This window comes from Stegastes partitus, unplaced genomic scaffold (assembly GCF_000690725.1).
Source record: "Stegastes partitus isolate 25-593 unplaced genomic scaffold, Stegastes_partitus-1.0.2 Scaffold102, whole genome shotgun sequence".
Classification (NCBI taxonomy): Eukaryota; Metazoa; Chordata; class Actinopteri; family Pomacentridae; genus Stegastes; species Stegastes partitus.
Window position 1 is genome coordinate 354,149 of NW_007577833.1, and position 19,541 is coordinate 373,689.

Genomic DNA, 19,541 nt, shown 5'->3' on the forward strand with positions numbered 1-19,541 from the left:
TGTGTAGTGTCTGTGTTGGCAAATAACCTCTCTGTGGCACAATTGTATTATGGGTTTAAAAAAAAGGAGGGCGTTGATGAGTTAAGCATGAGGGAAGTATAAGGCTTCTTGATCCACTTTTTGGGACATTGAGAAGTCTAAAGAAGTCACACGGTGCATTAAAGCCCACCAGCCCCAGCATCTTCATGCATCCATAGGAAACACTTTGGAACATTGTTACTTTAGGGGCTCCTGGGAGCTGATTCCTTTACAGTTTTACAATCCTGGCTGCTTGTTACACCCCGGTCAAACACCCTCCCTCCCTTGAGGTCAGACGTGGGTCTGCATGCGCTTCTGGAGAGGCCGGGTGAGGTCTGAGTTCTGCGAGGACGACTGGGAATAGTGGGAAGACGAGGAGGCTGATGCCTTGCTGTCTTTGTCGAACTGCACATAGCCGTCCGGCTTACTGTAGCTGCTGACGCTGCTGTCACACTGCGTGTCGATAAAAGAGCTGGAGTCGCTGAGCGAGCCGCGCTGGAACTCCCGCTCGCACAGCTCAATGGAGCTGCTGCCCATGCCCAGCACGAAGCGTTGGCTGTAGTCGTACAGGCGGTTGGGACCTGCTCCCAGAGTGGAATAGATGTTGGTGAAGGACATGCCTGTTGGTACCCGTTGCTTGCCCAGGGTACCTGTGTTGGTGGGGTTCCTCACCTCCGTGGTCTGATTCCCTGCCATGGTAGGTGTGTGGTGCTCCTTGAAGGTATTGACACTGTAATAGCCATTTGTAGGGTCCTATTGACAACACAGGAAAGAAATAATATTACCATCATTGTAATATGTTTTGCATTTTTTCCCCTAGACCATATATAATACCAAATTAACATAGAAAAAATAGGAGGAACACAGAGAACACAATCCCCTTGTTTATGTTCATTTACCTGCATTCTTCTCAAAGCTCAACAGGAGCCAAGGTCAAACTAGCAGTAATTACCATTCAAATAGCTGAATAAATAAGAAAACAGTCTGCTGTGTACATCATGAGGAAAACAAAAAACACTTAGTGCTAGGATTTAGTCAGCCCTTGCACTAACCTTAAAATCATGTCTCTTGCTAATTAAGCGGGCCTTGATGATTCATAGTTTGGCATCCAATGTGTCACTGCAAAGTTCACTCACATACCAGCTTTAATTGGCCCTTAATGGACTGTAGTGTCTGTAATTTCATGTATGCACTAAAATGGCTTCTTAGGCTACAGCTGCACCACTTGTTTGTCTGCTGGGCTGCAGGCATCGCGCTGTTGCTAAGGGTCCAGTTAGGGCATGCGTATGTTTTTTCATGTCCTTGTGTGAATGGATGTGAATGTCAAGCACAGTGAGCATGGTGGCAAATCCCAAAAGAAGGATGCTCATAATGGGGAAATGAGAGAGACAACCTGAGAGAGAAGCCTCGTTATGCTTGTCATTATCAGACAGCTGACAGGGAGACTGTTTGAGTCTGGCCTTTATCTCTTGTTCAGTCCCCCCCTCTGCTCTCGCCTCATGCACGCTGTCATTAACTAGGATCAAAAAATCTGGCCCCAGAGGGAGCAGGTAAGCAGACAAACACAACAGACACACACTCCGGGGAGCCAATGCCAACAATAGTTTGGACAAAAGGACAAATGAGCAGGACAGACTCTTTCCGTGACACTGACAAGCCACAGCAAGGTACAAAGTGTGAACGGACAGCACCTTTATCTCCTTGCTCATATAGGGTCAGAACAGTGATACCATCTCTGCTAACTACAAATTGCAGAGTGAGAATTCATCTTAAGTCTTGCTGACAAGAATGCAGGTCGGAGGTGGAATAAACACCTGCTGAGATAATCCGCTGTGCTTGATTTACCACTGCATTTACATGAAAAGCACCAAGGGGGTTCTTCTTAAGGGGTAGCATACACTTGCACCACATATATGAAAAACGGCAGGTTATAGAAATGTTGAGACTCTTTGTTGCAAAGTAACCACAAGTGGTTTCTCCTCCTTGTAAAGAATAACAAGATGTTCTTCACAGTACTGACATACAACAGTGTATTTCTGACTAAATCCATTTCAATGTTCATGGATTCCCAACATATGACTATTTATTAGATCGCAAATGAGAGTGTTTTTTTTTGTCTTGGTTTAATTTTAAACAAACAAATAAATAAACCATGCAGAGGTACGTTTGAAGAAAACGAGAAAAGGAACGAAAACTTTGATTTTACTCATAATCTATATCTTCTATAAAAATATAGAAAATTGCATTGGTAGTTTGTGTCGGAGGAGGGACTGAACAAATAAAAATTCAGAGGTATTCAGTTCAGCAGTATTAACACAGTGGAAAACAATGAATAATTGACTCATTTGAATGGCAAATTTCAATTTTAGAGGTTGCTTTACTGGTGTGAGAACAGTAGAAAAATTGTTAAGCACATAGAAGAGAGAGTGACCATCCTTCTCTTGAAGTTGGCCTAGCAGAAACTCAGGAGGGCTTTGATACAAGAATCTGTACAATCTGCAAAATTGTGTGTGGATCATTTATTGCAAGAGTTACAAGTGGTTAAGTGCCTTCACATGCGATGGGAGAACTGAAAGTGCCTCGTCTGTACAGACTGATCCATTCATTGCCATGTAAATGGGTAGGCAGCGATAAATAGCACTGAAGTCAGCTTTATTACATTCACTGAATCTTGGCTTCCCTGAATAAGACACTCTGGGTTGGATCTGGCCATGCTGACATTTTAGTCATTTCTATGTACAAACCCAGCCTGCGTATAAACTTCAAAAGGATTAGAGAAGAGTAATGATATCAGAAGGATCTACACACATACTATAGAGTGGATGCCACTGATCAAACAGTGGATGGAGTTCCTGGGGTCAGAGTCATATATCAGGTTTCTAAATATAGCGTCATTGTCTCTTGTTATCTGCCACCAGAAGGCTTGAACCTGAGCTGTGACTCACACACTGTCTTTCTCACATTCTGATGGTGTCACTGCTAAATAAGTGGTGATGTGTTTAAAATTAGCCGTATTCTGTAGGTGGTTGTTAAGACTACACTGATGAACAGAGTGACCATGTGGGTTAACATAGACACAGTGTGATTGAGATAACATGGCGACTGAATTTCTGCAGAACTGTAACTGATATGTTGCCAGTAGAAATGCACAAGGTTGGAATTTTGCCGATATCTGACATGCTGATATTTTCCAAATCATTTTTTGTGTGATTGCTGATCTCCATATCGACATATGCACATATTATTTCCACCCTAATTGCAGAGAACATCAGGAGTCTCCTGATGTAGTGCAACCGACATATTAGTATGCCAACTCTTAATGTGCTGGCCAGCTGGCAGATGTAGACATAAAATATGCTTCTTTTATGATCACCAATGTGAACAAGGTTGAGCATTAGTCAGCATCATCTTATCTGCCTGTCAGTGTTCATTTTGGGCTGATGCTAATATTGAATTTCAAAACCTCTACGTGAACCCCTAATTGCCAGCCAGAGATCTCCCCCCAAATAAACACCTACAATGCAATGAAATCCCATTGTGTTTTATTTGTTCTAATTTGTACCATGACCAAATGTCTTTAGTATTACAGAAACACCAGAAAACATGAGGAATTAACTAGTTTGTTTTTGAATATTTGGCAATTTCTACAGAAAAGCCGTGCAACTGTCTTTGTGGCTGACAGCAATTCTGTTGAGAATTCAGGATAATGGAACTAACTCCACCTTCATTACAGCTGAAACAAATTAAATTTTCCTGCACAACATGCACATCAGATAAACCCTTTAAAGGATATGAACAGAATGATTCTTTAAAGAATAAAATAATTTGGAAAAGGGAAGTGTATCCTAAAAGCTAGGAAAGCATCTGAGAGAAAAAAAAAACATACGAACTAAAAGAATACTCAACACTTCCTTCTGTCCTATATGCTCTTTTTAACAGCTCATTCTAATCTATGTGCAAATGGTATAAATAAAAACTGAAATAACAGCTTAAGGGCCGACCAGTCTCTGATTTCTTGTACCACCTTGGATGAGAAACTAATTATTAAAATCAGACCTATAACAGGAATCATTTTGCCTCTGGACTTATCTTTGGAAAAATCATGTGTAGCAGTGGAGGGATTAATGCTTTTCAGCTATTTTGGTTCCGGAGCTGAAGACCACCATCTGCCCCAAAGGCGTTTTTTTTTCTCTCCCTCTCTCTCTCTCTCTCTCTCTCTCTCCATCTTTTACTCGTGTTCTGCTGCATTCGTGCCTTCACGCTGTCACTGTACATGAGGCGTACCTTAATGTGCTGATACTCTTTCTCTTCCTCTTGTAATACCTCCAGCTGCTTCAGAACAGATTCCTGCTGGAACTCTCCCCGTTCAACCTACATAGAAATCAAGCAAAGTATATTAGGAGTCTGTGTAGTTTCTGAAACTCTCCCACTCAGAGTGAAAAAGAAAAAAAAAAAAAAAGAAAAAGAAAAACATTTTGAGATGGATGGGTTTAACTTTTATCATTTGTTCTTCTTTTTTAATATCACTCAGACATGCTTCACCTTCACTTGGGGCTGGCAGGGAGCATTAATAATTTATCCATGAATATCTTTTATTTATCTTTACAAAATGCAGATTTGTGAGGTAGCTAAGCTCATTTCCATGCGCTAACATCAAGTGCCGACTGTATTAAGTATTTTGAAAGAAAATGTAATCCAAAGGCTCTAACTACAAATAGTCCAGCCCTGGGGCAAACTGCATGAAAACCAAAACACTGGTAGAGCTCAAAAGAGGAAACAGTTCTTTGTGTGTCTAGCAGGCATGTAGATATAGAAGTACACCCACTGTAGGATTACCCAGTATGCATCAGCATCTCTATAGTTAAAATGTATTGGGGTCTGCACTCTGCTCATAGGACGAGTGGCATCATGTTGATAAATATAAACCCTATGTGTTGACTACATACAGCACATACATAATCTGCATGCCTTTCTGTTCTTCAACTACTCATGTAATAATGTATTCCACAAAAAATAGCAATACCAATTGTGGAGTGCATTCATTGTGCAACTGTCAGCTTTTAAAGGACATGCAAAAAAAGAAAGAAAAACATATCGAGATGGTACTTCTGAAAACACGAACAAGAAAGTAGTATGTTGCGACACTCACACTCACCATCAGCTGTTTCATGGAGGTGTGCTCTTCATTTTCCCGGGCTGCATTGTGGTCTTTGTGCACAATCTCTACCCGAATGTCGTTTTTTGCCGACACAACTCCTTTTAGATCTGGCAGAAACAGATGACACGTATATCTTAATAAGCTGGATAAACACCATTCTGTATTTGTTGACATTATAATTTCCCCCAGTGCTGTTTGCAGAACTACAGAATTTAACAAAGATCCCTGGGTTTGCTTTGTTAGAGCTCCCCCATTTCCCGAAAACAATACAAAGCATTATTAATCATTTGTTTCCTGCCAAGACAAGATTATCTTTTTCTGCATATATATGCAATCTCACACAGCCTTCCACGGTGGCTCATTCTGTTTGGGACAATGCTGATGTTATACTGTCATATAACAAAGTCTTACTTTCTGTCTTAATTTTGCTTGCAAGTTCTCTCTGGTGAGCACAGATGGAGACGGGCAGTGAGGGCATAACCAGGTGCGCTTCCTCTGTAGTATACAGACAATAGACATGCTGAAGGGACCAGTAGCACAGTGTGGTTCTTGGATAGAGACAGTGGCTGACTGTCTCTAACCTGAGTCACTTGGTATATGGGTGGGTGGCAGTGAACATAGCGCAGGATGTAAATAGCCTCAAAAGCGAATGCAGCCAGACTGAGATTGCATGAAATGAGCCCTTATCACAATCTGGCTATCTCTGCATCACAAAAAGATGTCCATCTCAACCAAGGATTTCATCTTGTACTGAGTGTTACACTATGTTCAAGAATCTAGAATCTTACTTGTGTCAGGTATTTCTTGCGATGTACTACAATGTGTGTGTGTGTGTGTTTTTAAATAGACCTACCATATTTAAGAGACCTCAACTCAAAATTTGTCTACAACCAAATCTGTATAATTTTATTTTTATATAAATATATATATATATATACTGAAATTACTACAATATTTACATTTGAATTGATGGACATTTTTGTGTGCTTTGGGAAAATACAGTACTTTGGCATGCATGCTTCAGTGGGTGTAACATGGGAAAAGAGACGTACTTCTCTGGGATCGAGTGCAACAGAATGCTCCGATGGTGCCCATGAGGACAATGAGGGCCACGAAAGCTCCCACAGCAATGCCGATGATCACCGCCACAGGGAGAGATTCTGCACAGAGGAACAAAATGACATGTCCTTCTACAATAACATACCACAAACATCTCGTATGTACATTGTATTCTATGTAGGGTATGAGACAGAAGATTACACAGCAGCATATGCTCACAAGATGTGCCGGCCGCTTTTCCTTTTCAAACACACATGCACCAGCTCGTCGCCCTTTTTTCAGTCTATCCAACAAACAGCTACTCGGGGAGGATGCGCTATATTTTAGCCCTCTAAGTGACTCTGACGTTATCCTATAGGCACAAAGCCAGGTAATAAAAACACACAGGCACAATGCCACAGGGGGGGAAAAACTGTTCTGGACTGTATGTCTGAACAACAGCAAATTCAAACAAAAACTAATTACTAAACCTTTTTGTTATCAGTGTGGGTAAACATTTTCCTACTAATATTGTCTCATTATCCTACTGTCTAATAACTTTTAATTTACACTCATTTAGGCTAATAGAAGCATTTCACTAAGGGCATTTATTTTCATTGAGTACACTGTAAGAGTTGTGTGCATTCGTTTAAGCGTAATTGTGTTTGTGTGTTTCTGCACATGTTAATGTTTGCTACTGGGAAGAGACTAAACCAGGAATATCTATATGCTGTTCCAACAGTAAAGGTTCTCATTAAAACACACTTTAATGAGAACCTGAGTTACCAGCTCACATTTATGACCTTCTTGCATTTTAAACAAATGCAAACAATCAAGTGCTCTTCCTACACCATTAAAGCCTATTTAATGTCTTCATTGATCAATGTCACTTTCACATAAGCAGCTTATAATTTATCATTTGAGATAAGTGGATAGAAAACATGGCTTCCCCTACGATAGAGGGGAAAAGGTCACTGAAAAAAGTATTCAGATCTGAAGAAAAAGACATTTAAAAGACTGTTTTCCACATTTTTTTGTTTTTTTACATTAAAAAGCTTCACGGGAGGTGTATTTTATATTAAGCCTGTGTATGTTAAGGGTCACCAGGTTAAATTAGTAAGGAGTTTAACTTTATTTTATCCTAGGAAACTAATTTGTCAGGAATTTATCTGTGTCATTATCACATTACAGTACATCAAACATTCCACAATACAGACCATGCACTTTAACAATGCACTGCACCATCATGCAGTTCAAAATTGCTAAAGGACTTTTTTTTTTTTTAACAACTTTGTTCTAATAGAATTTGAAGAAAAACAATCACAGATGGTCTTTATGTACTGCTGTACAAAACATAAAGTATATACTCACCTTATAATATACTAAAATATACGTACAAATAGAATTCAATTGATCTATTCAATATGTTTTGCTTTTATTTGCTATTGTATATTAATCTTACTCATAGCTGACCGATTCGTCATAAAATCCTGTCTGATGCACCCTTTTATATGAAAGCACATTCACACAGAAACACACTGACTCACACAGTAAAAAGTACAATCACAAGCTCACCAACACATCACCACAGGGATGCACACAAAACACTACAGCTTGGCCACTATCCACTATCACCATCTAGAAAACCACAGCCACGTGATTTGAAGAAGAGGAAGGTGGAACCTGTCGAACCTTGGCTCCCACCTTGTTCCTTAAGGCGTATGATCTCCGTGTCAGAGCCAAAGCTGTTCCAGGCAGTGCAGTTGTAGATAGTCTGGAAGTCAGCTGGGACAATGTTGCTCATGGTCAATGTAGAAATCACTCCTTCTTCTGTGTTGACAGTTTCTACGGTGTAGCGCCCAGAAGTTCCAGACTCCAACACAGTTTCCTTCCATGACCATGCCTGAGAAAACAAAGGGCAAAGACGAGGTAATCACTATGTGAAGTCTTGGACCATTAGTGGTACTGCAGAACAATTTGTTTTTTAAAGATCAGACCCCTGTATTGCTTGAATGTCATGTTTTACAAATAGGTGCAAGGATTAGAAAAGGACACACATGCAAGACATCTTTGTAAAAATACAGGTTTTACCACATTTTATTGAAAACTTTGCAAACATTTTGCCATGCTAGAAGTGCAGCTGGTCCTTCGTATTTTTTCATTCTAAAATATGTCAAAGACTATCAGCTGAGATTCAAAGAAATTTTTGTGGCAATATTCTTGTTTTCCAAAAGACTGAAGTGTACAATGTGCTTTTATACAGTAGTTTAGTCCTATATAGTGGTTTTAAAAGCTACATGCTGTAAGCCTTTGTGTCTCAGACTAACAAACTATTTCAGTATGGTCAGTGACAAGTTTGATTGGGACAACCGTTGACAACAGCTGATAATGAGTGTTACCTTTTGTGGCATTGACTCAGCAAGGAACTAAAGGGTACTAAGTTCTCACAGTGTTCTTTACATGAGCTATTGTTGATCAGTGAATCCTCTTGTCAGTGGCTACTTGAGTTTCCAGGAAAGTGCTGTAGATGTAGTAATGGTGTGAGCTTCTTTACCTGAATGTTCTTTAATTAGTCACACAGTAATGTATGGTAAGGTCTTTATTTTCTAATGGTACACCTCTCCATGAAGATGCATGATGGCGATGAATAGATGAACCCGGTATTGTACAATAAGACAGGGGCAGTATGAGATGTTTTACTCGTAATGGTATGAATTACTGATATCAGTACATGGACATAAGCTCATTTTGTTTAGTGAATAGCTCAAAGAGCCAAAGAAGTCTCGGCTAGAGATGAATTAGTGGGAATACACTAAGGATGTTCTATGCTACTGTGTCTGGTTAAAACACTTTGAATGCTTAAAAACGTGGTTAAAATTGTGTTTGTTAACAGCCCATTTTCTGCTGTTCATTTCCATTTGACAATCTGCCAGCACTGAGATTTCTTCAGTATCTATAGACTGAGCTAATGTCTAATAGATAATTGCAAATTCCATGTACTCTAAGCAGTTCACCTCTCATTGCAGTGTTTGAATTAGTGTGCTTTTTGGATTTGGCTGTTAGGAGACTGCGTGCAACCACTTACACAGCGGTGCTTGCTGTGAAACAGAGCAATTAGAGGTACCGTGCATTATTTTCATTACAGTAAATAAATCTGATAGCAAAAAGAAGCAACTTTGAAATGTACTAAAGTAAAAATACAGATTCTGCCTTAATAACAACAACAAAAACCCGAGTTTTTAAAAATTGATTTAGTCTTTCTAAAGAAGGTGAATCTAGGACAATATTGCTTTTTTTTTTTTTACCTAACTCTTTAATGAGACAAGAGCACATGTAAAAAATGTTTCAATGCTTTGTCCTTTAGCGTACTGCGTATGTAATACAGAAATGTTTGAAATGTGAGTGGTGCTATTTTTTTTTTGTCTGGGTTCTGAGGAAAGCTCTATTTTCTGTCAAACAGCAGCCTTCTTATTCAGCCGAGAAACAAAACTTCATAAGATTGGGGCTCTTCAGTCGATCTGTGTAAATATATTCTTAGGCTTCAGGCTAGACTCTTCAAAATATTGAAGCACTGTATGATTTGTTGTGAATATGAGTACTTTCGAACATTTTGTTCAGGCCAATTCAAATTCATTTACTTAAAATATTTCTTTGAGAAACAATTGTGAAATAAACGCGTAAGATGTGGTCATGTCAATTTAAGCCCAATGACATGCGACCTTGATTATTATTATTATTACTATTTTAATGTACACATACAAATTATGAGGAGGTTTGAGCAAAGCATACGAAGTACAAGGAAGTGGTTGGTATCACACATCATGACCCACTGAGACTTCCTGTGATGTTGTAAGAGAAACACAGGAAAACAATAGAACTTAGGATATTTCTGACTCTATAACACATGCCTTTTAGTGGCCTCGTTTGTTCACCATGTCGGGGAATTTTTACTATGGATGACAATTGGTTGATTAATTTTTGCTTGACTTTGACTAAGGAGTAAATGCAATATGCTGAACGCAGAGCAAGACAGACAAGTTTGTACAGAAGATACACAATACCTTCCACTGTAAGTTTTCAGTGATGTATTTTCACATTCTTCTTTTGTGAAAAAATATTGTTAATCAGATATAAAGAATATAAAGTAACTGAAGCCATGAGCCTGCCTTGCTTTTTACCTGTAATAATTTTATAAAAATAGGTACACAGTGTTTTTCCTTTATCAAGGTTTAAGGATGTGGTTCAGTGTTCAGAGTCAAATTTCTTAACTTTTGTCATTGTCTGACTGAAACTGAGCTGATTTCAACTGACAAAACTAATTCTTCGGGTTGTGTCTTTTCACAGTAGTTTCTTTAAAAAAAACTTTGATATTCAAACATTTAGAACAAAGCAGCCCATTCTCCAATGACTATGCTGCTGGTTAATGTTGGCCATCAGTTTAATAAAAGTAAACATTAGACAACAGAGTATGGCAATTAGCCAAATGCACAAACACACACATACACATATTGACACACATAAACTGTGCAAAATTAGCTCAGAGATGTTTATCTAGGACGTATTCAACGGCAGACTGAGAGTTAAAGTGACATTTTCATGCAAGCATTTTCATACAGAAAAATGATTGAGCGAATACAACAAAATAAATATGTGTGCTGTTCATGTGGTGCAAACAGATCAATTGCGTGCTGGTAATATTTCATGCACCAATATGAAAAGAGTGGTCATCTAATTTGCATTGTTCAGGTGCCAAACATTCATCAAATAGCTATTTATGATTGTTGTTTTTGATTTGCACTTGCTATAAAAAATCAAGAAGATTTGAGACAAATGTGTGATCAAAATCAAAACAAACAGTCCAGATGCACTTACAATGCGGTCTGGAGGAGGTGTACTTCGGATGAAACACTTGATTTGTCCTTTTTCTCCATGTAAAGCTTGCTGAGTCTGTGTACTGGAGATCGTAGGTGGCCCTGAAAAAGAACAACCATAGAAAAAAAAGTAGTTTGAAGATGAGTCACAGAAATTGAAACATGAATAATTTAATTCATTTTCAGTGTCAGGTCATATGACAATTCTGCTCAATTGAGTTCTTGCTGGTGGATTATATTCTAAATGTCTCCTGTTCCAAGTAGTAACACCTGAAGTGTTCAGTAATTTGGGGCTCCTGGGGAAGATTGTATTGCAGTGAGATATGAAATGCCTCCTCCCTCTGTACAATCTAGCCAAGGACACACCCGGACTGAACAAAGGGCATAAGTGGTGGCCTAGACCTCATTCTGGATCAAGAAATTGTTGATTTATGGCTGGCTTGATTTCTCCCACTGAGATAAACGTTGTCCTCTGGAGCGTAATCAGGACTGCACAGATGGAAAGAGAAAATGCCTTTGTGGAGAGATAACACACTTGTCGCAGTGTTTCACCTCAATCAATTTGTTTGCAGCAGAGTTGACCCCGGAACCAATAGTTCACCAAATAAACATTATAAGCCTCAACTCTCTACAAATGCTCAAAATGATTTCCATGAATGACCAAAGATTTCAACAAGATACTGTGATTGCACAGATATTATATATTGTACATTTATGCAAGAGTCCCTTATCTGTCATTTGTATTATACCCCTTTTATAACCATTAGAACATGTCAAATATAATCCAGGTTTCTTATAAAGTAACCTTGATGAATGTAATGGCTTTATTAGCACTACAAGCCACTTAAACAAGGCCAGTTCAATCAACAAGAGCTGCAGGTACAGACTCCAAGCCAGCATATGTTAAACCTTGGTCACGCTACAAAATGTTGCCTGACAAGGGCAGCTCAGCCTAAACGAATGGTCTGCTTGCCATCTGGTCTGGAGGCTGCTCACACCAGGTGACAGCACTAATATGAAGACAAGATGTCACACACAACCCAATTCCGTCATTCATGTGTATTTCCCTTTGGTCCTGAAAGATTCACTGTAAGTAAAAAAAAAAACAGAAAAGTGGCTTTGGTTTACTTTATATCAAAAGTATACTTAAATAGATTTAATTACACTCTGATGGGGTTTAGTACGTGTTTTTTGTGTCGTTTCACACAGTACTTTTAAATTAAACTCTACAGCAGTTCAAGAGTTGTATGAAGGAAGCAGCCTGGTAATAGCTGCCTTGTTACATGAGAATCTGTACAAATAACATTTTCTGTTTCATTTGTTTTATCCTGTATGTACGCAAGTGTAACTGCTGACATGATCGGGCACATCTGAAAACCTTACATGGGCTACAATCAGCAGCCTTTACTTTGTTAACATGACAAAAAAACAATCCCTTATTTCACTTTTTCCAGCCTTGTCGTCATTTATATCTTGGATATAATTCAGTTTAAAAATATATACACGTGGTTATGTCAGCAGAAGCTGACATAATTGCTCACATCCACCTCTGCTTCCTTACATTTAAAAGCTGGGTTATTACAGAGATACTCCCACAAAAAAGCAACACCGGGAAGCGTCTCCACTGTGTCCTTTTATTTGCCAAAAAAGCCTTTAAAAAGCTGCTAAAATCAAACGATGTGTGTGTCTCTTGTGATGGCTAAGGTTAAGATTGTGGGTTTGAGGAGGTGGCAAGTGAGGCAGCTTCTTGATTAGTGAGACAACTCACATCCAGGCTGACTTCCCTCAAACTCCTGCTCTCTGCCATCTCTCTGACGATACATAATTGCAGTTTATTACCTGTCTCTTATTAAAATGAATTAGCATTTTAATGAGCCTTTGCCAGATGGTGTCTTGGTATGCTACTGGAGAATGCTGGAAGGCTGCTACTGCTGCACATTGAATGCGGCAGACAATTTAAGGGAAATGTATCGAAAGCTGTCCCCCTTTCGCTCACTGGTTTACTAACATGCAGTGATAGTTTTAATACAGTATGTGGACTATATGCTATAATTCAGATACCAAGTGCAATGTGCATGTACTAACTTGTGATTACAAGATGAAACAGAAGTATGTGGTTAGTATGAGCTCCAACTGTCAACACACAGCAAGATCAATTGCTTGCAGGCTGCAAAAGGCTGGTGGTAGTGGCTCGGGAGGATCTATTCTATGGATCAGAGCTGCAAATGAGGAATATAATTAGATAGCTTTATCTCACTGGCTCAGCCTGTGTTGAAAGCGCATGTGTGTGTGTGTGTGTGTGTGTGTGTATGCCGGTGTATGTGTGTAAAAGTACGTGTTTCCTACTTGCACGATGTGATCAGAGCACAAACACGTTAGTAGCTGGGAGGTGGGTGGTACTACAACATCAATGCTAGCAGCAGGGGAGGTAATCAAAATGTTGGGCACAATGTTTCACTCATTCATTTGAGGAGGTGTTAACTCTGGAGTGGACAATGTAATCTGATTACACAATATCGGTGTGGGTGTCAAAATGCCAAGGCTTACATTTCCTTCCTAAACTGAGGCATTCACTTTGAACAATACCTTGACATTTCCCCTCTACCTCAGTGCAGCTCTTTTGATTTCTCTATTTTCTTTTGTGATAAAAAGAGAGCACAAACTGCTACAGGGCAACTGAAACAGCGGAAAACTGTCTGGTATGGTCGCCGACATTTTCCCCTGAGAGAAATCCATAGTGATGGGATTCTGTCTATATGGTAAAGCTGTCAACCAGAGTCTGTTCTTACAGTCAATATTTTAACAAATCTAGTAAATTAAATATAATGACTTCTGTATTTGATGTATATTTAATGTATCCGAGAGATATAAATACATAGTTGGATGTTTGCGTATACATTTACAATAGATGGATGTAAACATTGCTCATATAGAGAATATATATGTCACTCTTCAATGTGTCCATACATAAAGAAACCAAAACATTAATTGGACACAGCTGTGAAGAGAAAGCAACTACATTGTTATTAAGTTGGTTGTCATTTGCTTAGAGAGGCTGTAAGAATTAATTACTGCTTATATGTTAATGCTCCTGCTGTTTTATTTGAACTACACTGTATCAAGATAACAGTAGACAGTCAGAGTGTGATTTCAACTCTGTCCATGATGGCTGAGCTGAGGTAGCCATCCTGTTTAACACATTAGCCTGCTCTGTTTGGATACATCTTTACAACAGGAACCAGACTGTATTTTCTTCTTGTTTCGTGTCCTGCATGCAGTGTGATCTATACTGTCCTCACACTGTGAAACACATCTGCAATGTCAACCAAGTGTCCGTGCCTCAGGCCACAGACTCTCATCATTTCATTTCACTGGTACAAATAGTGCAACCACAATCAATTTTTGCATACGGAGTCTTTGCACTATGTCAATATAAAGAGAAAACATCTACAATTAATAATGGAAATCAGCCAAAAACAGATTGTAATTTAACACTGTCTGTCTCGCGTTATGCACACAACCATCCATTTTCAATACAAAATAATACTCCTTAAGTGATTAGTCAATGTCAACAGTTGTGTTCTTGTGGGGAACATTTCTGAGTAATAGTAATGCAAATCATGTACTGAATGAGGATTAAATTGCTTGACACTACATTATTATCAGTCTCATTTGTAATTGTCTTATATTTAGATTTAAAATCTAGTTGATGTTTTCACTATAAATGGATTATCTTGTGCTTTCAAAGGAAGATTATTGATCTTTATTCAAAAATGTCTCGTGACTTGTCTTGAAAAGCAACCATATTTTTAAAAACTTAATCCAAGGGACATGCCAATCTACAGGCTCCCTTTACAATAACTAGGCTAAACTAAACTGTTTGGAATTAGTGCTTTTGATCTTATTTCAAAACTTTATGTGTTATCATCATGGCCTGATTTATTTTAAGATGTTTTGAGTAATTTACTTACTACACTGGCATCTAAAGTTGCTTGTTTTAGGTACCGACACGCTTATATTTAAAATGTTTGGCCTCAAAGTTGATGGGGACTTTTTTAGGTTTTTTTTAAACAGTGTGTTGCATCTGTTAAAATCCAGTGATTTTTTTCTTATCTACATCTTATTAACAAAAGATGATTGCTGGTAAAGTGTTTCCTACAATGTAAAGTGGCTTAACTAGCTAAATGCGTGCTGCAGTGGTGCATTTGCACTGCTCTGATGCTTAATTTATAGGGGCAATGGATTCATCAATGTGAATAAAAGTATAACTTTTATTTTAGGTATGTAATATGTAACATTACTGCCAATTACATTAGAAGTAATTATCTTGATACACAGTGTGTAAGCCCATGCCATTCAAAAACTGTGTGTATTAGTGAAACTGACCATCTAAATCTCCACTGTGACTTACACACATTTGGATGCCCACATCCAGACAAATTGACTGCAGAAACACACAGTATCATCACATTCTGATCAACCAGTGTGAGACTATAATAACAGTAATGACCCGTCGACCCCAGCAATGTGCAGGAGAGACGATCTAATTAGTGCTATTAGATAGTGAATAGTAATACTATCTCCTGCAGAAAAAAAGTCCAATTTTTTCTGTCAGTCCTTCACCCAGTACAATTATATGATGGAACTTCTCGTGTCAGGCTTGCTTGTTGCTGGAGAACTTAATGTCAGTAACACAGTGTTTAGTCCTACTATATTCAGATAACAGGTTTAACCTTTGCTGTTAGCCCGTGCTGAAATGTTGTCTTTAATGTGAATTCCTATTTATTTAACTGAAGGAAGATGCAAGCTGGCATGAGAGCCTCTTGATTATGAATGTGCTGGCTTTTTATCTCTAGCCGTCCTTCGCACTTCATTGGATTTCCAGATGTCTCAACCATTCTGCCCTCGCTGGATACATAAAGGACACCTTGGAGCTGTTGACCTCCAAGCTGTAGTGCCGCAGCAATCATATGAGCACGTGTAAGCAAGCATAAACTTTTAAACAAATCTCACTGCACATCTGCAGTATCTCCTCAAACGGGGTGAGGGGAATAAATTAATGATATTATAAAATATATATTTTCACATATGAAAAATAATGTCTGAGCTGAGTAGAGGCAAAGCATGTCAGAGGTACACATAATGGAGAAAGTGAGTTCAAAGTCTTCTGGAAAAGTTTTGCAGATCATATCTTACTATGCTTAAATGTGCTGCATCTTAAATGCAGTTTTCTCCTTCATTAATTTGCACTTTTCTTTCTTATACGAAGTCACTGCCGGTTTAAAGGAGGCTGGAATGCTAATTAACTAGGCACATAAAGACTGTCTAGAAAAAGAAACGACAGAAAAAAGATCTATAACAACCCAGTACTCTGTGGGATATTGGGGGTTTCTCTGGCCCTCCGTCTCCCTTACTGTGGTAATGGGTTTTCTCTCCCTAGGCTGCCTAAGTACTGCATGTGTGTCATTATACATATTACTTTGCCCAAAGACACACACAGACTCACAAACACAAATGGAGGTCTACTCATGCACGTGGATGTATTAATTAATATGTATTGCATGAATATGTGGTGCTTAAGTTAAAAGCCAAATCCTTTCAAGCATGTCAGATAATTTCTCTCATTCCAACAGGATGGTGAAAAAAAAAAAAAAAACCTCACATACATATTGTATGCTATATAAATAATGACACGCATGGAAGTCCTTCATATGTGTAGCCACTCGACAACCACATATGAAATGCTGAGGAGCTTCCCGTTCTGAAAATGTTTGACTAGAGTAAGCAATATGTATCCATTAGTGACTTAAACACAAACTGCCTCCCCTGCTAGCTGTTTGATTATAATTAAATTACGTTCTTCCCCAGGGAAAGCAAAATCCTCATGTCTATGTGGTGTGCCACAGTGGGAGCCAGTGACACAAAATGACAGAGGGAGAGAGACAGAGGGAATGACAAATTATAAACACATGTAATTTAAATGATGGCATTAAGGAATCAGGGGATAACTGCAGGGAAAACAAACAGCAAAGAAACATTCAAATGCACCGCAGACACTGTCGCACCATGAATACTGTGAATGTGCACAGCGCTGCCTGAGTTGTTTCTGTATCATAGTCCCAAAAAAACTCACTCATCTGTTATGTTAGTGATTCACTGTCAGAATCAATTGAGTTCTGCTGACCGTCAGTGATGTTGGGCTTAACAGGCTGATGAGAGGTAAAGAGAGCTCACGTTGATCGGCAGTTGAGACAGTGGCACAGGACAATCAATGAACCCCGGGAGAGAGGTCCCCACACGCCACCACTTCAACCACAGTGTTTGCACTTTCACAAGTTTGACAATCTGATTCACCTCAAAGTCTGGGTTAGAAATGACTCACAATTCCTCGTGTGGTTTAGAGGGGGAAAAAAGAGATGAATTTCAATTATTCAGAAGGGTAAAAGGGAAGGAGGCCTTGAATGTCAAATAACAATTCGGGCAAGGAGGTACAAGAGCCAAAAAAAGGAAAAGCAGAATACCAACAAATGAAAAGACTAGAAGACACTGCAAACATGCTCAAATGTGAAATCTACAGAGACTGAATAAACACGCTATTTCGCTTTGCAGCATGTTTCCGAGCATGCTCTGTGTTGTGTTGTAATCTTTATTAAAACAATCCATCACTTTTCTTTCATGGCATCATTTTAAAAAAAGCGACAAAATCTCCTTTAGTTATATGAGCAGAAAAGAGATGCATTGACATAAACTGGTGCATTGGATATAGTAGATTCTATTTACAGATTAAGGCTGCAGAAAGGATGCCAGCATAGGTTGCAATCAAAAGAATTGGAATTATATAGAATAGAATTAGTCATGAATTTGTCTCTTCTCCCTTGATTTCGACTGAATTCCTGGCTGAGAATAAGGAAGCTCACTGCAGTTCATAGAAAGTCATGGTTCTGATCTTGTGCTGGAGGGAATACTGGTATCCCATTCTCTCTGATATGCAAAGCTCGCGTCTGGATTTTGAAAAGAAAATCTTTAAACACACTGTTTGCTACTTGATGTATCTTCATCCCCAAATCAGCACCAGTGTTGCTTACAGGCAAACTCTTTTGTTAGCTTTCAAAATGTGCAATGTTACACTGTGAGCATTAACTCAGCACCATCTTGCCAGCATCATAATGCTCTCTTGTTTTTTTTTTCCGTTTTCTTTTTTTCCCTCTTAATTTGGCACAAGCTTCTTTCAGATGGACACAGGGAAAATAAGAACCATGTAAATCCCACAACTAAGAACCTCTGCCACACCGAAGCATGCTCCATGAATATCAAGCACTGATAATGAAGTCATTTGTTTGAGAGTTGCCAGGTCTCCCACCAAGGCTGGTATTCATTAGTCAGTCAGTGCCTCAGAAAAGGCAGCTTCCCTGTGACTCATGCAGAATATAATTAGCATTTAAGTACATTTCACCTGTTTATGAAATGTGTAGCCGTATCTTAAAAATATGCATGTATGTTTTAATTTTAAAGGTTTCTCAATGATGACAGTTGCTGGAACAGGTGTATTTTATCACATAACCTCTGTTTGCATGGATTTATTTTTGTGCCACCTTCCTGCTGTATGTGGTGGCTTGAGTTTTGTTACTATGCCTGCCAGGTACAATTAGTTGTGTCTCCAGGAAACTGATACATTAAATGAAAAAAGACTACAAGAGTAATGCAGCGGCATATTCTGTTGGAAGTTTTACAGCAGACAGCTAATGTAAACTACAGAGGAAGCAGAATACTGACTCCTGTGACAAATTGCTTTCTTCTTGCCGTTGTTGACCCTGGACCTCAAGATTCACATTTGGATGTGTATGCATTTGACAATTCTGTAGGTCTGCATCAGGACTTGTTTGTGTGTAAAAGACATCAGTAGTGCAGCTTACCATTGACAGTAAGAGAAACCTCCTTCTCCCCTGCTCCAACACGTGGGACAACAGCACGGCAAACGTATTTCCCAGCGTCCTCCTGTCTCACGGATTTCAGTGTCAGGAGATTTTCGTTGCTAAGAACCTGCAGCAAAGAAGTCAGAGATCATCAAATGCAGTGACTGCAGAGGCACCTTTGCATTTGTGATGACAACAAGTCAGCGGTAAGGGAAAAACTCAGGCAGCACATGGACCATTTAATACCTTAAAGGGCACCTCTTCTCAATTATTAAAATCCAATTTAAGGTCTTAGCTCAGTAGAGTAAGGCTTTGGCCTTTGATGTTGACAAAAGGAAAGGTGGAATGAGTCTGAGTTTGTGGATCAAATCAATGGATCTCATATGAGAGCAGGTCACCAAGAGGCTGAGGCATTAACGGTCTCAAAATTTTAGGTTTAATGGACTTTTCGATCCACACAGCTGTGGTATAAAATAACTACCTAAAATACTTTGTATAGGCCATGAAAGTTCTGAAATGATAGCCTTAAACAGCTTTACATCG

At 38.9% G+C, this 19,541-nt stretch overlaps 1 protein-coding gene across 1 annotated transcript in view; it reads right to left on the bottom strand.

Moving 5' to 3' along the window:
• Positions 1 to 283: 283 nt before the first annotated feature.
• The window catches only part of kirrel3b (kirre like nephrin family adhesion molecule 3b), a 154,710-nt gene continuing 135,452 nt past the window's right edge, over positions 284 to 19,541 (bottom strand). Inside the window, exons 9-15 of the mRNA XM_008277597.1 lie at positions 18,999 to 19,125; positions 11,087 to 11,187; positions 7,898 to 8,117; positions 6,229 to 6,366; positions 5,174 to 5,283; positions 4,303 to 4,389; positions 284 to 771 (exon numbers count right to left, since the gene is read on the bottom strand). Of these exons, the coding sequence (XP_008275819.1) occupies positions 310 to 771; positions 4,303 to 4,389; positions 5,174 to 5,283; positions 6,229 to 6,366; positions 7,898 to 8,117; positions 11,087 to 11,187; positions 18,999 to 19,125 (1,245 nt within the window). The 3' untranslated portion in view covers positions 284 to 309. The remainder of the gene's footprint in view (positions 772 to 4,302; positions 4,390 to 5,173; positions 5,284 to 6,228; positions 6,367 to 7,897; positions 8,118 to 11,086; positions 11,188 to 18,998; positions 19,126 to 19,541) is intronic.